The sequence below is a fragment of the Salmo trutta genome, chromosome 38, assembly GCF_901001165.1.
Source record: "Salmo trutta chromosome 38, fSalTru1.1, whole genome shotgun sequence".
NCBI lineage: Eukaryota > Metazoa > Chordata > Actinopteri > Salmoniformes > Salmonidae > Salmo > Salmo trutta.
In genome coordinates, this window is record NC_042994.1 from 3,043,030 (window position 1) to 3,069,308 (window position 26,279).

The following is a 26,279-nucleotide window of genomic DNA, read 5'->3' on the forward strand; positions in this document are numbered from 1 at the left end:
TTGGATAGAAAACACCCTAAAGTTTCTAAAACTATTTAAATGGTGTCTGTGAGTATAACTGAACTCATATGGCAGGCCAAAACCTGAGAAGATTCTGTACAGGAAGTGCCCTCTCTGACCATTTCTTGGCCTTCTACACCATCTCTATCCAAAATAGAGGATCTCTGCTGTAACGTGACACTTTCTAAGGCTCCCATAGGCTCTCAGAATGCGCCAGAACGTTGAATGATGACTTTGCAGTCTCTGGCTGAAAAACAGTAGCGCATTTGGATAGTGGTCGATCTGAGAACAATGAGACGGGTGCGCACGTGCACGTGAAGAGTCCATGTTTACATTTTCAGTCTTTGAACGAAAAAGACGTCTCCCGGTCGGAATATTATCGCTATTTTACGAGAAAAATAGCATAAAAATTGATTTTAAACAGCGTTTGACATGCTTCGAAGTACGGTAATGGAATATTTAGAATTTTTTTGTCACGATACGTGTCCGCGCGTCACCGTTCGGATAGTGTCTTGAACGCAAGAACAAAACAGAGGATATTTGAACATAACTATGGATTATTTTGAACCAAAACAACATTTGTGGATGAAGTAGAAGTCCTGGGAGTGCATTCTGACGAAGAACAGCAAAGGTAATCCAATTTTTCTTATAGTAAATCTGAGTTTGGTGAGTACCAAACTTGGTGGGTGTCAAAATAGCTAGCCATGATGGCCGGGCTATCTACTCAGAATATTGCAAAATGTGCTTTCACCGAAAAGCTATTTTAAAATCGGACACCGCGATTGCATAAAGGAGTTCTGTATCTATAATTATTAAAATAAATGTTATGTTTTTTGTGAACGTTTATCGTGAGTAATTTAGTAAATTCACCGGAAGTTTTCGGTATGTTTGCTAGTTCTGAACGTCACATGCTAATGTAAAAAGCTGGTTTTTGATATAAATATGAACTTGATTGAACAAAACATGCATGTATTGTATAACATAATGTCCTAGGAGTGTCATCTGATGAAGATCAAAGGTTAGTGCTGCATTTAGCTGTGGTTTTGGTTTTTGTGACATTATATGCTAGCTTGAAAAATGTGTGTGTGATTATTTCTGGCTGGGTACTCTCCTGACATAATCTAATGTTTTGCTTTCGTTGTAAAGCCTTTTTGAAATCGGACAATGTGGTTAGATAAAGGAGCGTCTTGTCTCTAAAATGGTGTAAAATAGTCATATGTTTCAGAAATTGAAGTAATAGCATTTCTAAGGTATTTGAATATCGCGCCACTCGATTCCACTGGCTGTTGACTAGGGGGGACGATTTCATCCCGCTTACCCTAGAGAGGTTTTAACAGGCGTCAATTGTACAACTTCATGGGTACGCTCTGGGCATCACCTTTTACCTCAAATAAATATTGGATTTCTGCTGTTGTGGGCCTTTAACCATCTGTCTGACTGTCGTTCACACAGGAGCGAGATGTGAATATCGTGGATCCTCTGGGGAGCCTCAACAACATCATGATGCTGACGAGGCAGAGAAGAGTCTCTCCACATCAGAACACCTCAAGAAACACCAGCAGAGACCCACTGGAAAGAAATCTCACCACTGCTCTGACTGTGGGAAGAGTTACTCAAGATCAGATTCACTAAAAGTGCATCAGAGAATTCACTCAGGTGATAAATCTCATTGCTGCTCTGACTGTGGGAAACGTTGCAAATCTTCATCAGACCTTAAAATACACCTGAGAATTCACACAGGAGAGAAATCTTACTGCTGCTCTGACTGTGGGAAATGTTTCTCAAGATCAAATTCACTAAAAGTACACCTGAGAATTCATACTGGAGAGAAATCTCACAGCTGCTCTGACTGTGGGAAGAGATTCGGCTCTTCATCAGACCTTAAAATACATCAAAGAATTCACACAGGAGAGAAACCTTTTGGCTGTGATCAATGTGGGAGGAGTTTTACTCTGCTACAAAACCTGAAATCACACCAGAGAATACACAATGGAGAGAAACCTTATGGCTGTGATCAATGTGGGAAGAGTTTTTCTCGGCCAAGCAACCTGAAATCACACCAGAAAATACACACTGGAGAGAAACCTTATGGCTGTGATCAATGTGGGAAGGGTTTTACTCTGTCAAGCTGCCTGAAATCACACCAGAGAATACACACTGGAGAGAAACCATATAGCTGTGATCATTGTGGGAAAAGTTTTGTTACAGCTAGCCAACTGACTGTACACCAGAGAACACACACAGGACAGAAACCTTTTAGCTGTAATCAATGTGTGAAGAGTGTTGTTACATCTAGCGATATGACTGTACACCATAGAATACACACAGGAGAGAAATCCTATAGCTGTAATCAATGTGGGAAGAGTTTTACTCAGTCAAGCAGCCTGAAAAGACACCAGCGAACACACACAGGAGAGAAATCTTATGGCTGTGATCAATGTGGGAAGAGTTTTGTTTCATCTCAAAATTTGAAGGTACACCAGAGAACACACACAGGAGAGAAATCGTTTAGTTGTGCTCAATGTGGGAAGAGGCTTTACAGCCTGGAATCACACCAGAGAACACATAAGGGAGAGAAATCTCATAGCTGTTTTCAATGTGACAAGAGATACTCTGATAAAAGATCTCTGATCAAACATCAGAAAGTACATGCATGAAGGAGTTGTTTCATGATGTCTTCCCTGTGGCTCAGTTGGTAGAGCATGGTGGTTGCAACGCCAGCATGGTGTGTGCAATGCCAGGGTTGTGGGTTTGATTCCCACGGGGGGCCAGTACAAAAAAATATATATATTAAAAAAAAATGTATGAAATGTATGTATTCACTACTGTAAGTCGCTCTGGATAAGAGCGTCTGCTAAATGACTAAAATGTAAATGTAATGATATCAATGAAATAATGTCACAATGTAGAATGTTTTAACATTGTAGAAGGAGTATTTTAATAATTTCACAATGTGGGTGGTTGTTTCAGTGACTTGAAAACAACTTAATTTCAAAATACTTGCAGTCTGTACACATAGACGTTATATATTAAATTGGTCTGTAACAATAATAATACATTTTATTAACAATCTTACATCACTCCAGTATTTCTTGACAACATTCAAGTGCTAATTGTCTTCATTCCACTACTGAATAAGCATGACTCATATTTCAAACATTCAGCTTGACAAAAGACATCCAGCCTGTATTATTATTCCATGCTTCACCATTAAGTGAATTATTGCCAATACATATTAATGTACATTTGGTTTTGAGATTGACAATTCATGTAATATTTAGTAATAATTATTAATGCAACCAAGTGACAATTTTTGGGTACAATTATATTGACATTGTTGCCCTGCTTTTAGAATATCAGGGTTCATTCTCAGATGTGCCAACCCAAATGTACTAGAGCATGACATTGGGGACTGGGCCCCGATCCAACAACATACCTATCTCGTGAACCTGGAAAAGAGAGAGAAGCTCTGCAGTGAGGTGGAAAGTTACTACGGATATTGCAGGAGTTTCCTCTTGAAATCAGACACGTCTGTGGTAAGGACAACTTGGTTGCTGATTGTCTCAGATGTGGGCAGTCAAAAAGATTCGTGTTTTGCGTTTAGCCAGTGCATTACCATGGATCACAATTTATTTTGACTGCACGTTTTTCTGTATTGGAGATTAGTTTTGTTTGGGCTCTTTCCAAGTGGGACGAGAGTTCTAGAAGCTAGTGAGTTTTAGGAAGACGAGAGTTCTAGAAGCTAGTGAGTTTTTCAAAAATTAAGATAGTAGAAATATATATATATATTTAGAAATGTGTTTTTTCCTGTTTTTAATTGTTGACAGCCAGTAGACACCATGTTTATATTGTAGAAGGTGAAGCATTGTAGTTGATTATAATGTGAAATGGAAGTTGTTTTCTGTTGGCGGTGAGCAAACTTGTCCAACAAAAATCTAGGATATATTTGTTGTCTTAAGGGGGAAGTTGTTACAGCTTTGTTTTTTCCATTTATGTTTTGAGGTTGGACTTTAGCACGTATAGCTCGTTAGCACGTATAGCTCGTTAGCACGTATAGCTCGTTAGCACGTATAGCTCGTTAGCACGTATAGCTCGTTAGCACGTATAGCTCGTTAGCACGTATAGCTCGTTAGCACGTATAGCTCGTTAGCACGTATAGCTCGTTAGCACGTATAGCTCGTTAGCACGTATAGCTCGTTAGCACGTATAGCTCGTTAGCACGTATAGCTCGTTAGCACGTATAGCTCGTTAGCACGTATAGCTCGTTAGCACGTAGGGTGCACTGATTGTCACCTCGTTAGTCAATGTGTTACACCTGTGCTGGCTTGTCCATGTCATTAGTGGGAAGGTGTTTCACCTGAGCTGGTCCAGGTTCTATTTAAGAGTGTCTGGCCCAGTGCTCCAGTTGTCTTGATACATGTGGAGAGTCAACACCTTTAGTTGCCCCACCGTTTTGGTTTGCGTCCTGTCTTTAAGTTTGGTGTGGGTTTTTCTTTTCTTTGCCTCTTCTTGGGCAGATTTAGTGGGTCTCATGGTGGGTGTCTTTTATGTCCCAGTTGTTGTTACTAGTCAACTTTCAATGGACACCTCCATAGTGTCTTTCAGTACCTCACCTGTTTAGTTGTGGTTAGTTCCCTCTTCTATTTAAGGGACATTTCTGGTTTTCCTGCTGGGGAACGTAACAACAAACAATGTAGTAAAACAAGCTGATATTTTGGGTTGGATATTGCATCCAATTCTTACTATTTTAATCGATGGCATTTCCATAGGATGCTCATTAGTCTTTGTTTTTTTATCCACTTATGTTTGTGGTATAAATAGTTTATTTTCGTTTTTTTCCTGTGAAGCCATTGCATCCATGTCTGAAATGTGCTGTATAAATAAAGCTTGTTTTGAACATATTAACCCAATGACTGACCAATCAACAGACTCGTGCAAAAGCAACACATATCTTAGTATGAAAAAGAATATAAATTCAGTGTATCTTCCGCTGTCAAAATAGTGCATTGTATGTACGTTTAGTATCACCTTTCAACCAACCCAGTTCATTTGTTGAAATCAACTATACGTCTAAGGATTCAACTACTGAAAACTGAAACAAACAAATGGATCAATCCCACTTTTCAAGCCTGCTGAAGGCGTGGTGGAGTGGTAATCACCACCAGGGGCTTGAGGTGGTCTCCCACAGCTCTGCTTATGTCATGTTCTGTGGCCTTGCTGTTCCATTTCTTGACTGCCCCTGTAACAAAGAAAGAAACACATTTAGTCATATTATATAAAACACAAAGTAATGGCAAAGAAGCATCTACGGCCTCAGTTACACCTGGCACCTAAATGTGACTTTTGTCATCTGATCACTCCAAGCTGCATTAGGTTCAGATCTACCAGGATGGGCCTTTGACATAGTCTGGATGCAGTCAGGCCACTGAATATGCATAAGCAATGTGAAGAGATGTGAGGAAAAGTACATTCTTCACAAATTACCTTCATAATATCAAAGAACAAATGTGTGTGCCTGAGGGGAAATTCACGTTCATACAGCCAAAAGGGGTGAGAAATTACACCAATATCAGTGGACAATTTGCACTAATCTAAATAAACATATTAATTTTTGCTGACGTGATGAAACGCTAAGGGGACATAAATATTTACCATCTAAACCATGTGTGACCTCTCACCTCTCTGGCTGTAGAAGTGTTCTTCCCAACCAGTCCCTCAACAGCTCTCTGACTGAGCTCCACCCTCACTGCGCCTTCAGAGAGGAAGGCTGAGGAGGGATGGAAGAATGAATGGATCAGTCAGTCAAAGTGTAGAGCTGCTGTCTATGCTGTCTGACAAAATCACTATTTTAGTAGTTCATTAAAGTAAATTAGGCTTTATGACTGCTGAATACCAACTATCAATCACTTAGATCATGTATTTTCAGGTAGAGATACATCTTTGAGACGTCCCTAGCCCATTGAATTTGACATTTAAAATGGTTAAGGTAGGGATTAAGGTCAGGGTAGGGATGTCCCAAGGATCCCAGATAGCATTGACCATTGTGCATTATTCTGTCTCTTTTACATAACAGGTGATGGGTTCTGACTTCTGTACTTGAAAATAGAAATATCCTTATTATGTGAAATTTAATGAAACAATAATGTATGTTGATGCTAATATGATGTACAATATTCCATGATGTTTCTTTATGATAACAATAGAGTAATATATTTAATATGCCATATACTCTTTTTTAACAGTTTCACTAATTCATTTTAATTAACTTAATCATTATGATTCAACGTCAGTTCACCGTCTCACCTCATACTGTATTGGAGCAGCAGCAGCTGACTGCCCAGTTCAACATCAGTTCACCGTCTCACCTCATACTGTATTGGAGCAGCAGCAGCTGACTTGATCGTTGATGCTAATCAGCATGTTTGAATCTGAGAGTAAATAGAGCCGAATACACTAAAAATGAACGGTTCAACTGGAGTTCTTTTCAGATCCCCTAAGAACCGTAGGGTTGTTGGTCAATGAAAAACAGCCCCATAAGGTTCTTCAAAGAACTTGTTAGAAGGTGGGTTCATCGAGGAGCCTCCGTTGTTGCTGGACTTCTTCCAGGAACTTCGCAATTACAACTGAAAACTCTGGTGACAAGTTTGGATGCGACAACAGTTAAAAAGGTTAAGTTGGGTTGATGTTTGGCTCTGAATATGTATCGAAATAATTTATAGAATAATATAACATACTAATAATGAATAACGAAGACAATTATGGTTTTCTGTGAATAGCTTCCATAACGTTACTATAGCTAATTAACGTAAATATTAGAAAGCCGGGTTTGACCGTTGTCGTTGTATGAGCTACAGTACAGTACCGTTAGCTAGCTTACTAGTTTTCATCCAGTTCATACAGATAGCTGACAGCCTCAGAGCCTCCTGACTGGGCCCTGTTTACACCTCCAGGGTGCCCCCCTCACACAGAAATACACACTCAGAGCCTACTGCCTCGGCCTTGTTTACACCTCCAAGGTCACCCCCTCACACAGGAAAACACACTCAGCCTATGAGGCTTTTCTAAAAACTACACTTTGTGTTTCACTCACCTCATTCTTTTTTTAAAACTACGTTCGAGATGTGGTATCCACTCAGATCAAAGGTGGGTCCACCTGCGCCGTTCCCGAAGTGTGGTCTCCCAAGATTGAGGGATCCCTCGTGCACCATTTACCCAGGTCGTCAGTCACCAAGTGAAGATTCACATCCCCATCGCCAAATGTGGTTGTTAATTTCTTTAATATCAAATGAGGAGACAAACTTATCACAAAAGTCAGAGTTATTCTTAAAATAAATATTTATTCACTTATAAGGGAGCAGGTCAATACAACGTACACATATAAAGTGAATCAATTGAGTGCTCTACGATAATGATGGCTGGTCGACGAATCACCCCCAGATGATTCCTTGAGAGCCCAGAGACAAAAGTACAAAGGTCTTTTATAGCCAAGATACACCCCTTTCAACCTACATGATGAACAACAGATGTATAGAACGGGTCACAAGGTTAAGATTTGTATGAAAGATACTGTCTGCTGAGAATTAGTATCTGCTGTAAAAACAGTACTCTTTGTGTAGAGACCAGGGTCTGGCCCTGAGGTCATCTCTCCCTGGTACCATATAGAACAGAAACATTAACTCATGTTCTGGAATGCGGTCTCTTTAGGTTTTATCGCCCAAAAGACATTGTAAATCTCCTGTCAGTGTTATCTCCCAGAGGCCCATCCTCAGTAGAACACACAGACACAATAGTTCTAAGAACCCTCTGTTGCATAAAACAACCATTTGATGCAAGTATTATAACATAATCTTGCAGTTTTGCTCTCGGTGTCCACTGAAAGTTGACTAGTAACAACAACTGGGACCTAAAAGACACCCACCATGAGACCCACTAAATCAGAAACAAAAGAAAAACCCACACCAAACTGAAAAACAGGAAGCAAACCAAAAAAGGTAGTGCAACTAAAGGTGTTGACTCTCCACATCTATCAAGGCAACTGGAGCACTGGGCCAGACACTCATAAATAGAACCTGGACCAGCTCAGGTGAAACACCTTCCCACTAACGAGATGGACAGGTGTAACACATACTGACAAACAACGTGACACCAATCAGTGCACCATACGTGCTAAAATCCAAACCTCAAAATATAAATGGAAAAACCAAAGACTGTAACACCTTAAGAGAATGCTTACCACCAACAGAAAACAACTTTTATTTCACATTATAATCAACTACAATGCTTCACCAATATAAACATGGTGTCTACTGGCTGTCAACAATTAAAAACAAGAAAAAACGATTTTTTCCCCCACTAGCTTCTAGAACTCTCGTCCACTTGGAACGAGCCCAAACAAAACTCATCTCCAAAACGGAAAAACATGCAGTCAAAATAAGATCCATGGCAACTCACTGGCTAAACGCAAAACACAAAACCTTTTGACTGCCCAACCTTGAGACAATCAGAAACCAAGTTGTCCTCACCATGGACACAAGCACCAAAAATTTTTTTGTTTTGACAAGTAACAATAAATCACTGATATCGATTAGCGTGGAAATCAGGTTGTACGTGCTGTTGAAACTAGCACAACTAAAAAACCACATGGAAATGGGAGATATCTTTTACCTCGACTGATTAGAGAACAACCTGCAGAAGACAGTCAGCTACATTTGGAATGATGCATTTACATTTAGGGGTTTTTAAACAAAGGAACACAACACTTATTTGTCATAACTCTTCGATATCAGGCTAAAATCATTTGTGCGAGAGAAGGGAGATGGGGTTGCACGTCCTGTTAAAACTAACAGCTCAGAAACCACATGGAATCTGGGAGAAATGTGTACATCCCTGGTTAGAGGACAATTTGTAGAAAACAGCTAGCTACATTTTTAAGTGTTGCATCTTGATTCCAGTGGGTCACCAACGTGGTAAGTGTAACACAACTATTTTTTTGTTAGTCACTTTTTGTTAAATCACAGAAATAGTACTCTTCCATTTCAGAGCCTGGATTTCCCCCTGAGGCTAATATCCATATCATGCTGAAATCAATTGATAAGGGGGCAAACGTTTAGGCTTCTACATTGTGACATCATTAAAATACTGCTACTACTTTCTCTCCTGGGTGTGTTCTCTGGTGTAGAGTCAGACTGCTAGATGAGGTAAAACTCTTCCCACATTGACCACAGCTAAAAGGTTTCTCTCCTGTGTGTGTTCTCTGGTGTAGAGTCAGACTGCTAGATGCAGCAAACCTCTTCCCACATTGATTACAGCTATAAGATTTTTCTCCTGTGTGTGTTCTCTGGTGTAGAGTCAGATTGCTAGATGAGGTAAAACTCTTCCCACATTGACCACAGCTAAACGATTTCTCTCCTGTGTGTGTTCTCTGGTGTAGAGTCAGACTGCTAGATGCAGCAAAACTCTTCCCACATTGATTACAGCTAAAAGGTTTCTCTCCTGTGTGTATTCTCTGGTGTAATGTCATATGGCCAGATCGAACAAAACTCTTCCCACATTGATCACAGCTATAAGGTTTCTCTCCTGTGTTGATTCTCTGATGAATTTTAATGCCTGTTGAGGAGGTGAATCTCTTCCCATAGTCAGAGCAGCAGTGAGTTCTCTTCCCTGTGGATCTCTGCAGGTGTTTCTTGAGGTGTTCTGATCTGGAGAGAGACTTCTCTGTGTCTTCAGCATCATGATGTTGTTGAGGCTCCCCAGAGGATCCACGATAGTCACGTCTCTCTCCTGTGTCAACAAAGTCAGACAGATGGTTAAAGGCCTACAACAGCGGAAATCCACTGTAAAGGTGATGCCAACAGCGTAGCCATGATGTTGTACAACAATTGACGTCTGTAATGAATGTTCAAATTATTTGACAAATGTCTTAAAATGAGCAAGAATAGTCATATTTTGTCTTGTTTTCACATTAGTAGTAACATCGATGATTGTAGGCTAGAAATAAGTTATTCATGTTGTTGAAACACTAAGCAGTGTGCCAGATGACTTTTGGTCTCCAATACAGGACCCTTTCTGTGTTTGCTAAAATTGCGGCACGAGGGAGATGCCCACACAATCTGGTTGTAGAAACTCCTCCCTGCTAATGAGGAAACCACTAGTTATGGATGTAGTTTATCTGCCTGGAGCAAAAATGGTGAGCAAAGATTTTAGTTTTTCACAATGTATTCTGAATGGGAATGTGGGAAAACTCAGGGGAGTAACCTCCATTTCCAGGTTGGTTATGAGTGCATTTCACACTACTTTGGATTATAATTATAAGGCTTGTTGGAATGTCCTGCTTAATATAATGTTTGTGTCATCATTGCAAATCAACCGCTTTATACTTAAAAAAACACTTCAACCAGTAAAATGCTAGCTTTTCCATCAGCCTGACAATGAGTGTTTGTACACTATTTGCAAATTGGTCCATAACTTCCCCTAACAATAACATAGACCTACTGCAGGACACATAACTTCACCTAACAATAACATAGATCTACTGTAGGACCCATTTCTTCATCAAACAAAAACATAGACCTACTGTAGGACCCATAACTTCACCAAACAACAACATAGACCTAGGACTATAAATCATTTAATATTTCAGGTGAAAAATGTAAAGATACCAGATACTTTTGTGAATAATCCCACTAGGCTACTCTGTAATGTGTTGTCATTCTCAATGTCCTGAATAAAGGAAAATAGCTCTGGGTGTTGTACAATAGCCTACCCATCAAGGAACGGCGGACTATGTATTTTTGTAAATAATAGCTGGTGCACGATATCTAAGGAAGTCTAAGGAGTATCTCATGATAAGCTGTAGACCACACAATCTACCTCCCAAGTTTATCTGTATTTTTCGTAGCCGTTTACATACGACCACAGACTGAGGCTGGCACTAAGACCGTATTGAATGAGCTGTATTCTGCCATAAACAAACAGAAAAACGCTCACCCAGAGGCGGCACTTCTAGTAGCCGGGGACTTTGCTTTATCTTGGCCAGGTCGCAGTTGCAAATGAGAACTTGTTCTCAACTAGCCTACCTGATTAAATAAAGGTGAAATAAATAAATATAAAATAATGCAGGGAAACTTAAATCCGTCTTACCAAATTTCTAAGATTTCCAAAGCTCTCCCCCACCCTCCATTTGGCAAATCTGACCATAATTCTGTCTTCCTGATTCCTGCTTACAAGCTAAAATTAAAGCAGGATGCACCAGTGACTCGGTCTATAAAAAAAGTGGTCAGATGAAGCAGATGCTAAGCTACAGGACTGTTTTGCTATCACAGACTGGAACATGTTCCGGGATTCTTCCGATGACATTGAGGAATACACCACATCAGTCACTGGCTTCATCAATAAGTACATAGATGACGTCGTCCCCACAGTGACTGTACGTATATACCCCAAACCATGGATTACAGGCAACAGGCAACATCTGCACTGAGCTAAAGGCTAGAGCTGCCGCTTTCAAGGAGCGGGTCTCTAACCCGGAAGCTTATAAGAAATCCCGCTATGCCCTCCGACGAACCATCAAACAGGCAAAGCGTCAATACAGGACTAAGATCCAATCGTACTACACCGGCTCTGACGCTCATTGGATGTGGCAGGGCTTGCAAACTATTACAGACTACAAAGGGAAGCACAGCCGAGAGCTGCCCAGTGACACAAGCCTACCAGATGAGCTAAACTACAGCAAATAACACTAAAACATGAATGAGAGCACCTGCTGTTCCGGAAGACTGTGTAATCACGCTCTACGCAGCCAATGTGAGTAAGACCTTTAAACAGGTCAACATTCACAAGGCCGCAGGGCCAGATGGATTACCAGGATGTGGACTGCGAGCATGCGCTGACCAACTGGCAAGTGTCTTCACTGACATTTTCAACCTCTCCCTGTCCGAGAATGTAATACCAACATGTTTTAAGCAGACCACCATAGTCCCTGTTCCCAAGAAAACTAAGGTAACCTGTCTTAATGGCTACCAACCCATAACACTCACATCTGTAGCCATGAAGTGCTTTGAAAGGCTGGTCATGGCACTCATTAACACCATTATCCCAGAAACCTTAGACCCACTCCAATTTGCATACCGCCCGAACAGATCCACAGATGATGCAATCTCTATTGCACTCCACACTGCCCTTTCCCACCTGGACAAAAGGAACACCTATGCGAGAATGCTATTCATTGACTACAGCTCAGCGTTCAACACCATAGTGCCCTCAAAGCTCATCAATAAGCTAAGGACCCTGGGACTAAACACCTCCCTCTGCAACTGGATCCTGACGGGCCGCCCACAGTTGGTAAGGGTAGGTAACAACACAAACGCCACGCTGATCCTCAACACAAGGGCCTCTCAAGGATGCGTGCTCAGTCCCCTCCTGTACTCCCTGTTCACTCATGACTGCACGGCCAGGCACGACTCCAACACCATCCTTAAGTTTGCCAATGACACAACAGTGGTAGGCCTGATCAACGATGAGAGAGCCTATAGCTAAGAGGTCAGAGACCTGGCCGTGTGGTGCCAGGACAACAACCACTCCCTCAATGTGATCAAGGCTAAGGAGATGATTGTGGACTACAGGAAAAAGAGGACAGAGCACGCCCCCATTCTCATCGACGGGGCTGTAGTGGAGCAGGTTGAGAGCTTCAAGTTCCTTGGTATCCACATCCTTGGTGTTCACATTATAGGCTTAGTTAAATGGTGAACTATTGAAATCATGGAAACATAATGACTATTCAAATTCTAGAGCTGGAATAGAATGTGCAGCACCTTGAATACATTGTTTTTTTCATGACTACCAACTAATAAACCAGGGAGGAATTATTGACAGGTTAGGAGGGTGATGGAGACATCCAAGAGAAGGAAATGGTGGCAAGTAGTGCAGACGAAAGGGAGAAAAAGTTTTTCGAAGCAACAGATGTGCTGGAATGAGAACAATATAGATGCTACATCGAGAAACTCACATCTTTCACAGCAAAGAGCGAGGGAATCCGGGGATGACTGGAGGAGCAATGGAGGAAGCATTGTGGGATTCTCTTGGCCCGAGTACAGTTGTTGAGACTGACTGGACGATGGTGAAGAACATTGACTCTGTACAGTTGTTGAGAATGAGTGGACGATGGTAAAGAACAGTGGAGTGAAAAGGGCTAAAGTTGGTAATGAACAGCAGTTTATGATTGGAGTGGGAATCATCAGCAAGGATGTTTTTTTGAGTGACCCGTTAGCAGTCTCAAAGATGGTGAAGGATGAATTGGGTAAAGTGGAATTGGTTTGAGTGACCAGGAGCGGTATGATGCTGATTTCGTGTGTCAACAGCGCAAAAGGAGAAAGCTCTGTGACTCAACAAGATGTGGACCTACGATGTGGAAGGCTATGACTTTCAGAGTAGGGCACCGGTTAAAAGTGTCATCACTGGTGTGGCGTTGGACATAGAGGCTGAGTGGTTCAGGGATAACATTCCAGGTAGACGCACGTCGATTAAATTGAATGATAGACGGAAGGTTTTACTGTCGTTTGGTGAACTGGTTCTCCCATCTTATGTATAACCTGGGTATGTGAGATATGCGGTGAGACCCTATGTACAGAAGCCGCTGCGGTGTTACAATTGTAAAAGTTTGGACACGTGGCAAGTGTTTGTCTAAGGAATAAATATGTCGTAGTTGAAGAGTCAGATGAAGCATGTTGTTGTAATTGTGATGGGAATCACGTTCCCAAGTTCCTGGAGTGCCCTGTATGGATGAAGGATGTCACAGTAGCAAGGATCAGGCCCATCCAGCAGGTGTCCTATGTGGAGGCAGTGAAAATAGCTGAATGAGTGAGTAGAGAGGTAGTGGATGTCCCACAGTCTGCATTGAAGCCATGCAGGAGAAGGATCCCAACACACTAATAGTGAAGGTGGACTTTGTTGTGTTTATAGAGCAAGAGATAAATTGCACTAGTCAAACTAATAAAAAATCAAAAGAAGCTTGACATTGTGAAGGCGGCAAATAGATTTCTAGATCTCCAGAATACTGAATGAAGAGGTTCCCCCCTCCCAGATTCCTGAACATTTTTTTGTTTTTGGGGTACATCACATTTAACAAACCAAATATTGAAATACCCCTAGAAGGTAAAGTAAAAACCCAAACCGGTCCGTGCATCAATACTGGTATATAGTCAAATACGGTATACCGCCCATCCCCAAGGCTAGGTTGAGAGTGGGCAGACATCGTACACATCACACTCAGGCAGACAAGACGTTTGATCCGACCAAAGACCCGCAACTCAGACTTAGCCGAGGTATGGGCACCCAGGAGAGGAAGTCACTATCAGAAACACTAAGCCTCCTAAATAATGCTACACGATTGTCAAGAGAACTTGAGGGTGGACTAGCAGGGAAACAGTGCCAGACGTCACCTAGTCTCGTACATGAACTGATGTACATGAACACAAAGTCCAGGGGGTGAGCACGCTCTACCACTAACATGCTGACCACAGTGCTCGCGTCACGTGCTCGAGCATTGCAAAATAAATGTACACATACATGTTAATCAATCATTGCACCCACACTGCTTGCGCGCGTCAACGAGCTTCTGCATAGCCAGGTGCTAAAATAGAACTTGCTTCTATTTGTGACACTCGACGCGCTGCAAGTCCCACCTCTCCCATCTCCTCATTGGTTTTTAGGAGCATATACCCACGTGGGTGATTGAAAGATGAACTGAGGTCCACACTACAGTCCAGTTGGTGGTGGTAATGCACCTTAAAGTTGGTTGCCAACTGCCATATAAAGTCCAAAGAAGAAAAAGAAGCCTGAAGGAAGGAGGAGAGATGATGAGCAACTAATTTGGTTCGACCACAAGGCACTACTGCCATCTAGGACCGTTTGGGGCGTTGCTACTGGTTACCGATTTTGATGTGATATGCAAGTATTATGTGAAACTATATGAAAATATTTTGATGTGATATGAAAGTATTGTGTGAAATTATTTTTGATATGATATGAAAGGATCATATCAGGATCCGCCCCTTTTTTTCAATTTTCGTGTAAAATGATATTCCCAAATCTAACTGCCAGTAGCTCAGGCCCTGAAGCAAGGGCATGCATATTCTTGGTACCATTTGAAAGGAAACAGTTTGAAGTTTGTGGAAATGTGAAAGGAATGTAGGAGAATATAACACATTAGACCTGGTAAAAGATAACACAAAGAAAAAACATTATTTAGTATTTTTTTGTACCATTATCTTTGAAATGCAAGAGAAAGGCCATTATGCATTATTCCAGCCCAGGTGCAACTTAGATTTTGTCCACTAGAGGGCAGCAGTATATGTGCTAAGTTTATTCTGATCCAATGAGCCATTGGATTTCTGTTCAAAATTGTCTATCAAGACTGCCCAAATGTGTCTAATTTGTTTATTAGGGATGGGGCTGGAGAAATGTAACCATCCATGATATCACCATTATAGTTTTAACCATGTTTTGAGGATATATGGTGTTTGTTATATTTACTGACAAACATTTGAGTAAAAAAAGCTTATTTTGGGTTCTGATGGGGTACAACAGTTGAACTAAGCTCATGAGGCATTTAGAAGTGAATTCTTCAAGAAACAATGAGTACATATCATTAATGTATGAGTCCCAAAATGGATGTAACAACTGCTGATTGCCCCTTTAAGAGTACATCTTGGGCTAAGCTAATAGGAGATATTGAGGACTACAGTATTTCAGGCATTGTCATTGGATGCATTTGATCAATTGTTAACGTGTTGTTGATGGTCCACTCCTGATGTTCTACACGTTACACTGTAGCTTCAGCCATTCCTACAGAACAACATTAAAGTGTAGAACCCCTTTACTGCATATTGGTTCAACGACTGCAGAGACGGTACTTACTGGTGTTAAACAGATCTCCAACCTCCTCCTCTTCCTCCAATGTAACAGTCATCTCCCCCTCCTCCTCTTTCACTCCAAAAACTGCATCCTCCTCTTTCTCCTCTTCTTTTACTATAACACCCTCCTTCTCTTACACTCTGAACGCATCTTCCTCTACTTTCACTGAAACAGCTTTCTCTTCTTCTTTCACGGTAACAGCCTCACCCTCTACTTGTTTTTGTATTGTAACATCCTCATCTTCCTCCTCCTCTTCCACGAGAGCTTCTTTCTCCGTCCAGCAGACCTCCTCTTCTTTAGCAGGAGGAGAGTAGCTTAGTGAACTCATGTTCGGGGATGTTCGCTAGATAGCATTAGCGACTAGCCTAGTTCTAAGCTAATTTAGCAAACAATCTAACTGACAAACAACGTAAATATATAATTAAATGGGCCAACAAGTACATACAACAGACGTGTGTTTAAAACACATCGACTAATATAGACCAAAACAGTGTAAAGAACGTGAATGTTGCAGCTATGTTTGCTAGAAAGCTACCGAGGTGTCTGACTAGCTGTTGTTGTTGAAGGAGCATCCCGTCCACTAGGTTATACGTCATACTGGCAGCATCGCCTGAACCTAAAAGACGCACATCGCCATCTGCTGACTGGAGTGGGCAACGCAGTTGAGGAACCAAAAGTTTATTTTTCATTTATTTCATAAAAGTTGAATATTATATTAAGTCGTTCAAAGAGAAGCATGTGTTGATTGACTTGTGTTTAATGAGTGAGCATTTAAAACAAACTTTACACCTACTACACATTTGCATTGAACCATACTTCTGACATGGATCATTTTGACCCCAGAGGCATATCTTTTATCATAGCCAAAATGTGGTTTATTAAATTTTTCATTACTTTGTCAATCAACTTGTTCTTAATAAATCTAAATCATGGTTTAGTGTTTCTGTATCAAAATGGACTTTTAACAAATTCTAATCTTTTGGAGTCATTTTGACCCCAGCCAAAAGCACCTTTGATAAATAGGACGTTTATTTCAAATCAAAATCAAATCACATTTTATTGGTCACATACACATGTTTAGCAGGTGTTATTGCGGGTGTAGTGAAATGCTTGTGGTTCTATCTCCGACAGTGGAGTAATATCTAACAAGTAATATCTAACAATTTCACAACATATATCCAATACACACCAATCTAAGTATTTGCACCTAGGTTTCTCTGTAGACATGATCCATCCCACCAGAGGGTGGAGGGGCACCTGTATCAGTGGTTTTGACCAGATAGACACCTGCAGACACACAGTATAGTGCCTCCCATGTACTCTCCTAAGATTGGACTTTTCTATACCACGTATCACATTACTGTGTACAAAACTGCCAGGGGTAGAAAACTCTGCCAGCGGTATACAGTGCATTCGTAATGTATTCAGACCCCTTCACTTTTTCCACATTTTGTTACATTACAGCCTTATTCTAAAATTGAAGATTTTTCCCCCTCATCAAATCTACACACAATACCCCATAATGACATCACAATACCCCATAATGACAAACCAAAAACAGGTTTTTAGACATTTTGGCACATTTATTAACTTAAGTATTCAGACCCTTTACTATGAGACTCCAAATTAAGCTCAGATGCATCCTGATTCCATTGATCATCCTTGAGATGTTTCTACAACTTGATTGGAGTCCACCTGTGGTAAATTCAATTGGATGGACATGATTTGTAAAGGCACACACCTGTCTATATAAGGTCCCACAGGTAACAGTGGATGTCAGAGCAAAAACCAAGCAAGGAATTATCCGTTGAGCTCTGAGTCAGGATTGTGTTGAGGCACAGATCTGGGGAAAGGTACCAAAACATTTCTGCAGCATTGAAGGTCCCCAAGAACACAGTGGCCTCCATCATTCTTAAATGGAAGAAGTTTGGAACCACCAAGAGTCTTCCAAGAGCTGGCCGCCCATCAGAACTGAGCAATTGGTGGAGAAGGGCCTTTGTCAGGGAAGGGACCAAGAACCCGATGGTCACTCTGACAGAGCTACAGAGTTCCTCTGTGGAGATGGGAGAACCTTCCAGAAGGACAACCATCTCTGCAGCACTCCACCAATCAGGTCTTTATGGTAGAGTGGCCAGACAGAAGCCACTCCTCAGTAAAAGGCACATGACAGCCAGCTTGGAGGTTGCCAAAAGGCATTCAGGCCAAAGAGTTCATTCTTGGTTTCATCAGACCAGAGAATCTTGTTTCTCATGGTCTGAGAGTCCTTTAGGTGCCTTTTGGCAACCTCCAAGCTGGCTGTCATGTGCCTTTTACTGAGGAGTGGCTTCCGTCTATGGTAGAGTGGCCAAAGGCCTGATTGGTGGAGTGCTGCAAAGATGGTTGTCCTTCTGGAAGGTTCTCCCATCCTCACAGAGGAACTCTAGAGCTCTGTCAGTGTGACCATCGGGTTCTTGGTCACCTCCCTGACAAAGGCCCTTCTCCCCTGATTGCACAGTTTGGCCGGGTGGCCAGCTCTAGGAAGAGTCTTCCAAACTTCTTCCATTAAAGAATGATGGTGGCCACTGTGTTCTTGGGGACCAATGCTGCAGACATTTTTTGGTACCTTTCCCCAGATCTGTGCCTCGACACAATCCTGTCTCGGAGCTGTAAGGACAATTTCTTTGACCTCATTGCTTGGTGTTTGCTCTGACGTACATTGTCAACTGTGGGACCTTATATAGACAGGTGTAATCATACACAATATGATTTCATGTGGCATAAACAAAAACACATTCTCAGTCGAAAATATAAGTCAGAATACAGCCTTTCTATTCTCTCATTTGATTTCAGGTTCTCTGAATGTCCTTCCACACAGAGAGAGAACAGTGGTAGGACTTTTATCTTGTGTGTCCTCTTATGCTCCTGCAGGCTCCCTAACCAGGTAAAACCGTTTCCAGACTAGGAGCATTGGAAAGGCTTTTCTCCTCTGTATCCTCTCATGAGCTTTTAGGTCCGCCATTCATGAAAATCTATATTTACACTGGGAGCAGAAAATGCTTTTCTCTTGTGTGTATTCTCTCATGCCTTTTCAGGTTAGTTAACATGGCAAAACTCTTTTCACACTGGGAACATTGGAAAGGCTTTTCTCCTGTGTGTGTATCCTCTCATGAGCTTGTAGGTCCCATAACTGAATAAAATGCATTCCACAGTGATAAGGCTTTTCTCCTGTGTGTATTCTCATGCCTTTTCAGGTTAGCTAACACGGCAAAACTCTTTCCACACTGGGAACATTGGTAAGGCTTTTCTCCGGTGTGTAGTCTCGCATGCTTTTTTAGGTTTCCTATCCGGGTAAAACTCTTTCCACACTGGGAACATTGGAAAGGCTTTTCTCTTGTATGTATTCTCTCATGCCTTTTCAGGTTAGTTAACATGGTAAAACTCTTTTCACACTGGGAACATTGGAAAGGCTTTTCTCCTGTGTGTATCCTCTTATGATTTTTTAGGTCCCCATCCTGATTAAAACTCATTCCACATTGGGAACAGTGATAAGGCTTTTCTCCTGTGTGTATTCTCTCGTGCCTATTCAGGTTAGCTAACACAGCAAAACTCTTTCCACACTTGGAGCATTGGAAAGGCTTTTCTCCAGTGTGTGTCCTCTCATGCAGTTTCAGGTTACCTAACCAGTGAAAACTATTTTCATAGTGGGAGCAGTGGTGATGTCTCACTGGTTTGGGCTTCTCTGGGTCAGGTTCCCCTGAAGGAGTCTTCCCGCTGTCAGAGTGAGAGAGTATCTCGTTAAACAGAGACCTGAATGAAACCTCCACATGATAAAACTGTCTTCCTATGAGGTTTAATATAGACTAGATCCCTCAATAAAAGAGCAGAACTGGTCATCACAGAGTGGCTGTAGTGCTTTGTAGGCTGGGTAAATCCATTTGAATTCAATACATTTTTGACAGCGTCCCTTTTGATTTAAAAAAATCTTTCCTAACATGTTTGCCTATGGAAGAAGTGATAAGAAAGTTACTTTTTGTAACTGAATGTAAAAACATTAATGAGATATACAGTACGAGTCAAAAGTTGGGACACACCTACTCATTCCATGGGTTTTCTTTATTTTTAGTATTATCTACATTGTAGAATAATAGTGAAGACATGAAAACTATGAAAACACATATGGAATCATGTAACCAAAAAAGTGGTAAACAAATCAAAGTATAGATTTTAGATTCTTCAAAGTAGCCACCCTTTGCCTTTGACAGCTTTGCACACTCTTGGCATTCTCTCAACCAGCTTCACCTGGAATGCTTTTCCAACAGTCTTGAAGGAGTTCCCACATATGCTGAGCACTTGTTGGCTGCTTTTCGTTCACTCTGCGGTCCAACTCATCCCAAACAATCTCAATTGGGTTGAGGTCAGGTGATTGTGGAGGCCAGGTCATCTGATGCAGCACTCCATCACTCTCCTTTTTGTTCAAATAGCCCTTACACAGCCTGGAGGTGTGTTGGGTCATTGTCCTGCTGAAAAACAAATTATAGTCCCACTAAGCGCAAACCAGATGGGATGGCATATTGCTTCAGAATGTTGTGGTAGCCAGACAGGTGTGTGCCTTTCCAAATCATGTCCAATCAATTGAATTTACCACAGGTGGACTCCAATCAAGTTATAAAAACATCTCAACGATGATCAATGGAAACAGTATGCACCTGAGCTCAATTTCAAGTCTCATAGTAAAGGGTCTGAATACTTATGTACATTATAATAATAAATAAAACAATAATAAATAATAAATGTTTTTTCTTTTAATAATTGTTGCATTTTTTCTAAAAACCTATTTTCGCTTTTTCCTTATGGGGTATTGTGTGTAGATTGATGAGGATTTATATTTATTGTATAATAAGTCTGTAACGTAACAAAATGTGTTAAGACTTAAATAAGTAAGGGATTAAAGACATCCAAAAAAAACGTACACACACATATATATATATATATATATATATATATATATATATATATGTGTATGTATCTCAGAGGACAGACACCGCAGAACACTCGCTATACACCAAGTCACTTGGCTCTGTCATATCCTCACATGGTCTCTCCTATCATTGCTATGCAGACGACACACAATTAATCTTCTCCTTTCCCCCTTCTGATAACCAGGCGGCGAATCGCATCTCTGCATGTCTGGCAGACATATCAGTGTGGATGACGGATCACCACCTCAAGCTGAACCTCGGCAAGACGGAGCTGCTCTTCCTCCCGGGGAAGGACTGCCCGTTCCATGATCTCGCCATCACGGTTGACAACTCCCTTGTGTCCTCCTCCCAGAGTGCTAAGAACCTTGGCGTGATCCTGGACAACACCCTGTCGTTCTCCACTAACATCAAGGCGGTGACCCGATCCTGTAGGTTCATGCTCTACAACATTCGCAGAGTACGACCCTGCCTCACACAGGAAGCGGCGCAGGTCCTAATCCAGGCACTTGTCATCTCCCGTCTGGATTACTGCAACTCGCTGGGCTCCCTGCCTGTGTCATTAAACCCCTACAACTCATCCAGAACGCCGCAGCCCGTCTGGTGTTCAACCTTCCCAAGTTCTCTCATGTCATCCCGCTCCTTCGCTCTCTCCACTGGCTTCCAGTTGAAGCTCGCATCCGCTACAAGACCATGGTGCTTGCCTACGGAGCTGTGAGGGGAACGGCACCTCCATACCTTCAGGCTCTTATCAGGCCCTACACCCAAACAAGGGCACTGCGTTCATCCACCTCTGGCCTGCTGGCCCCCCTACCTCTGAGGAAGCACGGTTCCCGCTCAGCCCAGTCCAAACTGTTCGCTGCTCTGGCACCCCAATGGTGGAACAAGCTCCCTCACGACTCCAGGACAGCGGAGTCAATCACCACCTTCCGGAGACACCTGAAACCCGACCTCTTTAAGGAATACCTGGGATAGGATAAAGTAATCCTTCTAACCCCCCCCCCCCTTAAAAGATTTAGATGCACTATTGTAAAGTGGTTGTTCCACTGGATATCATAAGGTGAATGCACCAATTTGTAAGTCGCTCTGGATAAGAGCGTCTGCTAAATGACTTAAATGTAAATGTAACAAACTTCCTTTAGATTTTTGGGGTGAAACAATGTTACTATGATTACTGTTGTTCCGTGTTGTGAATGTTATCCAATGTGTTACTATGGTTACTGTTGTTCCGTGTTGTGAATGTTATCCAATGTGTTACTATGGTTACTGTTGTTCCGTGTTGTGAATGTTATCCAATGTGTTACTATGGTTACTGTTGTTCCGTGTTGTGAATGTTATCCAATGTGTTACTATGGTTACTGTTGTTCCGTGTTGTGAATGTTATCCAATGTGTTACTATGGGTTAGCAGTATGACCTAATACGTTTTTGACATGAAATAATTTCAATATTTTTTGTTGATACTTCCATTGGTCTTACAATTCAAAATTAAATAGCAAAATTATCCTTGGTATAACCTTAAAACATTTCTCATTCCGTTGTCATTGGAGTGAGGCCTAGCCTACTGGTGAAGGGGGTCTCATTCATATTGGGAAATTATTTGGCTGGAGGGAAGGTTGTGCCAAATCCTGTGGTTTGTAAGGAACCCAGAATTGAGGAACCTGATGGGTTATCAGAAAAGTACCCTAAAGTGTTCCCAGCATGTCTAAGAAAGTCACCGGGAGCAAGTCTAGTGTTGAGGATGTCAGCGATCCCACCATGGTCCATCTGTCAGACATTTATGGGTGATCCTGATTTCGGTAAACCTCCTGAGATGACCTCTCCTTTGAAAATCCCAAAGGTGAGAGTTCATAGAACCTCTGAATAAAGAGAGGATCCCTACAGTTGACACTTGGATGTCTAGGAAGCAGCAGATTGCTGAACAGAGTAAAGATGTTTCCCTCTCCCCTCTTTTTGCTGAGATACATCCAGAAGAGGAGTTTGATGAAGAGGAGTTTGATTAAGTTTTTGTTGGTAATTTTGACAGAAATTGTGTTCTAATGAGGAAATGGCGTTCCTACGAGGAAATGGCGCTCTAATGAGGAAATGGTGTTCTGATGAGGAAATGGCGCTCTGATGAGGAAATGGTGTTCTGATGAGGAAATGGTGTTGTCCCGCCACTTCTGGGCAAGACGATTGGCCCAGTTTATATCATTTTACATTTACATTTTAGTCATTTAGCAGACGCTCTTATCCAGAGCGACTTACAGTAGTGAATGCATACATTTCATTTAATTTCATGCATTTTTTTTGTATTTTATTTTTGTACTGGCCCCCCGTGGGAATCGAACCCACAACCCTGGTGTTGCACACACCATGCTGGCGTTGCAAACACCATGCTCTACCAACTGAGCCACAGGGAAGGCCGTTTATATCAAATTGTTGTTCCAGCTACGCTTCGACAAGAAATACTGAGGTTGGCTCACGACGGTAGTATGGCAGGCCATCTTGGGGTCAACAAGACGTCTGAAACAGGATGTTGTAGCTCACTTTAAATCCTGTGGCGTTTGCCAGTGGACAGGTAAACCGAACAAAGCTGTACCGGTTGCACCTTTGCAGCCTATTCCTGCTTTTGACAAACCTTTCAGCAGGGTTGTGGTAGACTGTGTTGGTCCTTTGCCCAAAGCCAAGAGTGGTAAGTATTTCAGTTAACTAGTGATAGACTATTTATAATGCAGACATGATCTAGTAGTTCATATGTATTACTGGTTGAGTGTACTCTTCTGCTTGAGAGACATTTTTGGCTTTCTTGCCAGGGAACGTCACAATGGATGTTTAAAAAAAACACTTTCCTACATTTCCGCGCAGCAGGCCTAGTAGTTCTATGCTCAGGTGGGCGCTACCTCAACATGATCAGGACAGAGAAACCAGACATGCTCATTGCTCACATGGAGCACTCCAAACAAAAAGACAACGAAAAAATTGACAAATCTTGTAAATGATGGTTCTGAAATAAACCAAAACTGGTTTCTCACAAGTGTAGCAGGTTTTGAACAGACAACGTTTCCACTCCGAGAATGACAACGGTAAATGACTGTAATTAATACATGCATTAACAGAAATGAATGTAACCAAATGACAGGAAGTAACGGTACATTTACTACTGGTGACATTTGTAATGGGGAATGCATATAATAAACTCAATCTAAGGGCAATCAATTAACACAATGAAACAACGAAGGAGCAAGAATTGGTAGAAGCCAGCGGAGGACATTCTGAAGAGCGACTCACCTATATCTTCACCACACAACCCTCCCATTCTCCTTGTCTCAACATTTTAAATTATACTCAAGAGACATTATCTTCACACCTATTTGAGATGCTTTTCACTGACAGCCACAACTCAATAATCAGCGAAGCCTATTGCCACACGCGCTGCCCAAATAGGCATAAGCCTACAAGCTTGTGATTTGAAACCATACACAGCTATTTTTTTAAAGAAGCTAATGATCAGCGATTCCTCTGTGGCAACGTCATGCTTTCTGGTGAAGTATTTTATTTATTTCTGTATAGACAGGAGTAATTTTTTCATTTGGGCAAATTTATTTCAAATTATTTACCTGTTGGACCCACCACTATGTCATTTCTCTCCTGTTCTATTACACCCACCACTATGTCATTTTTCTCCTGTTCTATTAGACCCACCACTATGTCATTTCTCTCCTGTTCTATTAGTACCTCCACTATGTCATTTCTCTCCTGTTCTATTAGACCCACCACTATGTCATTTCTCTCCTGTTCTATTAGACCCACCACTATGTCATTTCTCTCCTGTTCTATTAGACCCACCACTATGTCATTTCTCTCCTGTTCTATTAGACCCACCACTATGTCATTTCTCTCCTGTTCTATTAGACCCACCACTATGTCATTTCTCTCCTGTTCTATTAGACCCACCACTATGTCATTTCTCTCCTGTTCTATTAGACCCACCACTATGTCATTTCTCTCCTGTTCTATTAGACCCACCACTATGTCATTTCTCTCCTGTTCTATTAGACCAACCACTATGTCATTTCTCTCCTGTTCTATTAGACCCACCACTATGTCATTTCTCTCCTGTTCTATTAGACCCACCACTATGTCATTTCTCTCCTGTTCTATTAGACCCACCACTATGTCATTTCTCTCCTGTTCTATTAGACCCACCACTATGTCATTTCTCTCCTGTTCTATTGGACCCACCACCCACCACCTGTTCTATTAGACCCACCACTTTCTCTCTTGTTCTATTGGTTTTCATATCAACTGTCCAGAAGCCAAAAGGTACAATCCTAGTTGTTGCAGCTTTAGACTCCCCCTCTTTCTAAGTTTCTAACAGAGATTTTCATCTCTGTCAGATATGAACCTCTACCAGGTGGACTGTATAGAATGGTGTGTTCATCTCTGTCAGATATGAACCTCTACCAGGTGGACTGTATAGAACGGTGTGTTCATCTCTGTCAGATATGAACCTCTACCAGGTGGACTGAATAGAACAGTGTGTTCATCTCTGTCAGATATGAACCTCTACCAGGTGGACTGTATAGAACAGTGTGTTCATCTCTGTCAGATATGAACCTCTACCAGGTGGACTGTATAGAACAGTGTGTTCATCTCTGTCAGATATGAACCTCTACCAGGTGGACTGTATAGAACAGTGTGTTCATCTCTGTCAGATATGAACCTCTACCAGGTGGACTGTATAGAACGGTGTGTTCATCTCTGTCAGATATGAACCTCTACCAGGTGGACTGTATAGAACAGTGTGTTCATCTCTGTCAGATATGAACCTCTACCAGGTGGACTGTATAGAACGGTGTGTTCTAATAAAAACACTATAGGAGTTGTCTCGAGATGGCGATGCATATTCATGCCATGAGTAGTAGCTTTGCATTTCTCTCCATTGAATACAGGCGGTTGACGTCAACAACCCTCATAGAATATATAAAAAAATAGATTACAATAATAAGAAGTATCCACCCATCCAAAGACAGGATAGGCGGGAGCTAGACAACCCACAGTGCCGCTTTGTGGACAACGACTCCCCTTGTTAGGGCAGAGAGACATCTTGTCAGTATATCCATAATATTTGGTGTAACCAACCCAACTCTCACATGGCACTATTGGGGGCACGGTGTGTAGTAAAACATCACTACACGAAAATCACTACATGCCGTGCCCCCCAGATATATATTTGAGAAGGGTCTATGTTAAGTCACTTTTTGGAAACGGAACGGAGAAAACAAGGGGTAGCTTGTTCTCTACGTCGTCTGATTCTAGACATATCAGTCATCATCCTAGGGCCCTCCATTGAAGAGGTATTGACGAGCCAACTCCGAAAATCCAAAGTTAAAAACAAATTTAAGGCGGCACTTACTGGTGTTAATCAGATCTCC

At 41.7% G+C, this 26,279-nt stretch overlaps 1 protein-coding gene across 1 annotated transcript in view; it reads right to left on the minus strand.

The window, feature by feature from the left end:
* LOC115177759 (zinc finger protein 180-like) overlaps window positions 1-9,586 on the minus strand; it is a gene marked incomplete at its 5' end in the record, with an annotated part of 42,332 nt that extends 32,746 nt beyond the window's left edge. Inside the window, one exon of the mRNA XM_029738733.1 lies at window positions 9,149-9,586. Within this exon, the coding sequence (XP_029594593.1) occupies window positions 9,149-9,586 (438 nt within the window). The remainder of the gene's footprint in view (window positions 1-9,148) is intronic.
* Between the last annotated feature and the right edge of the window lie 16,693 nt (window positions 9,587-26,279).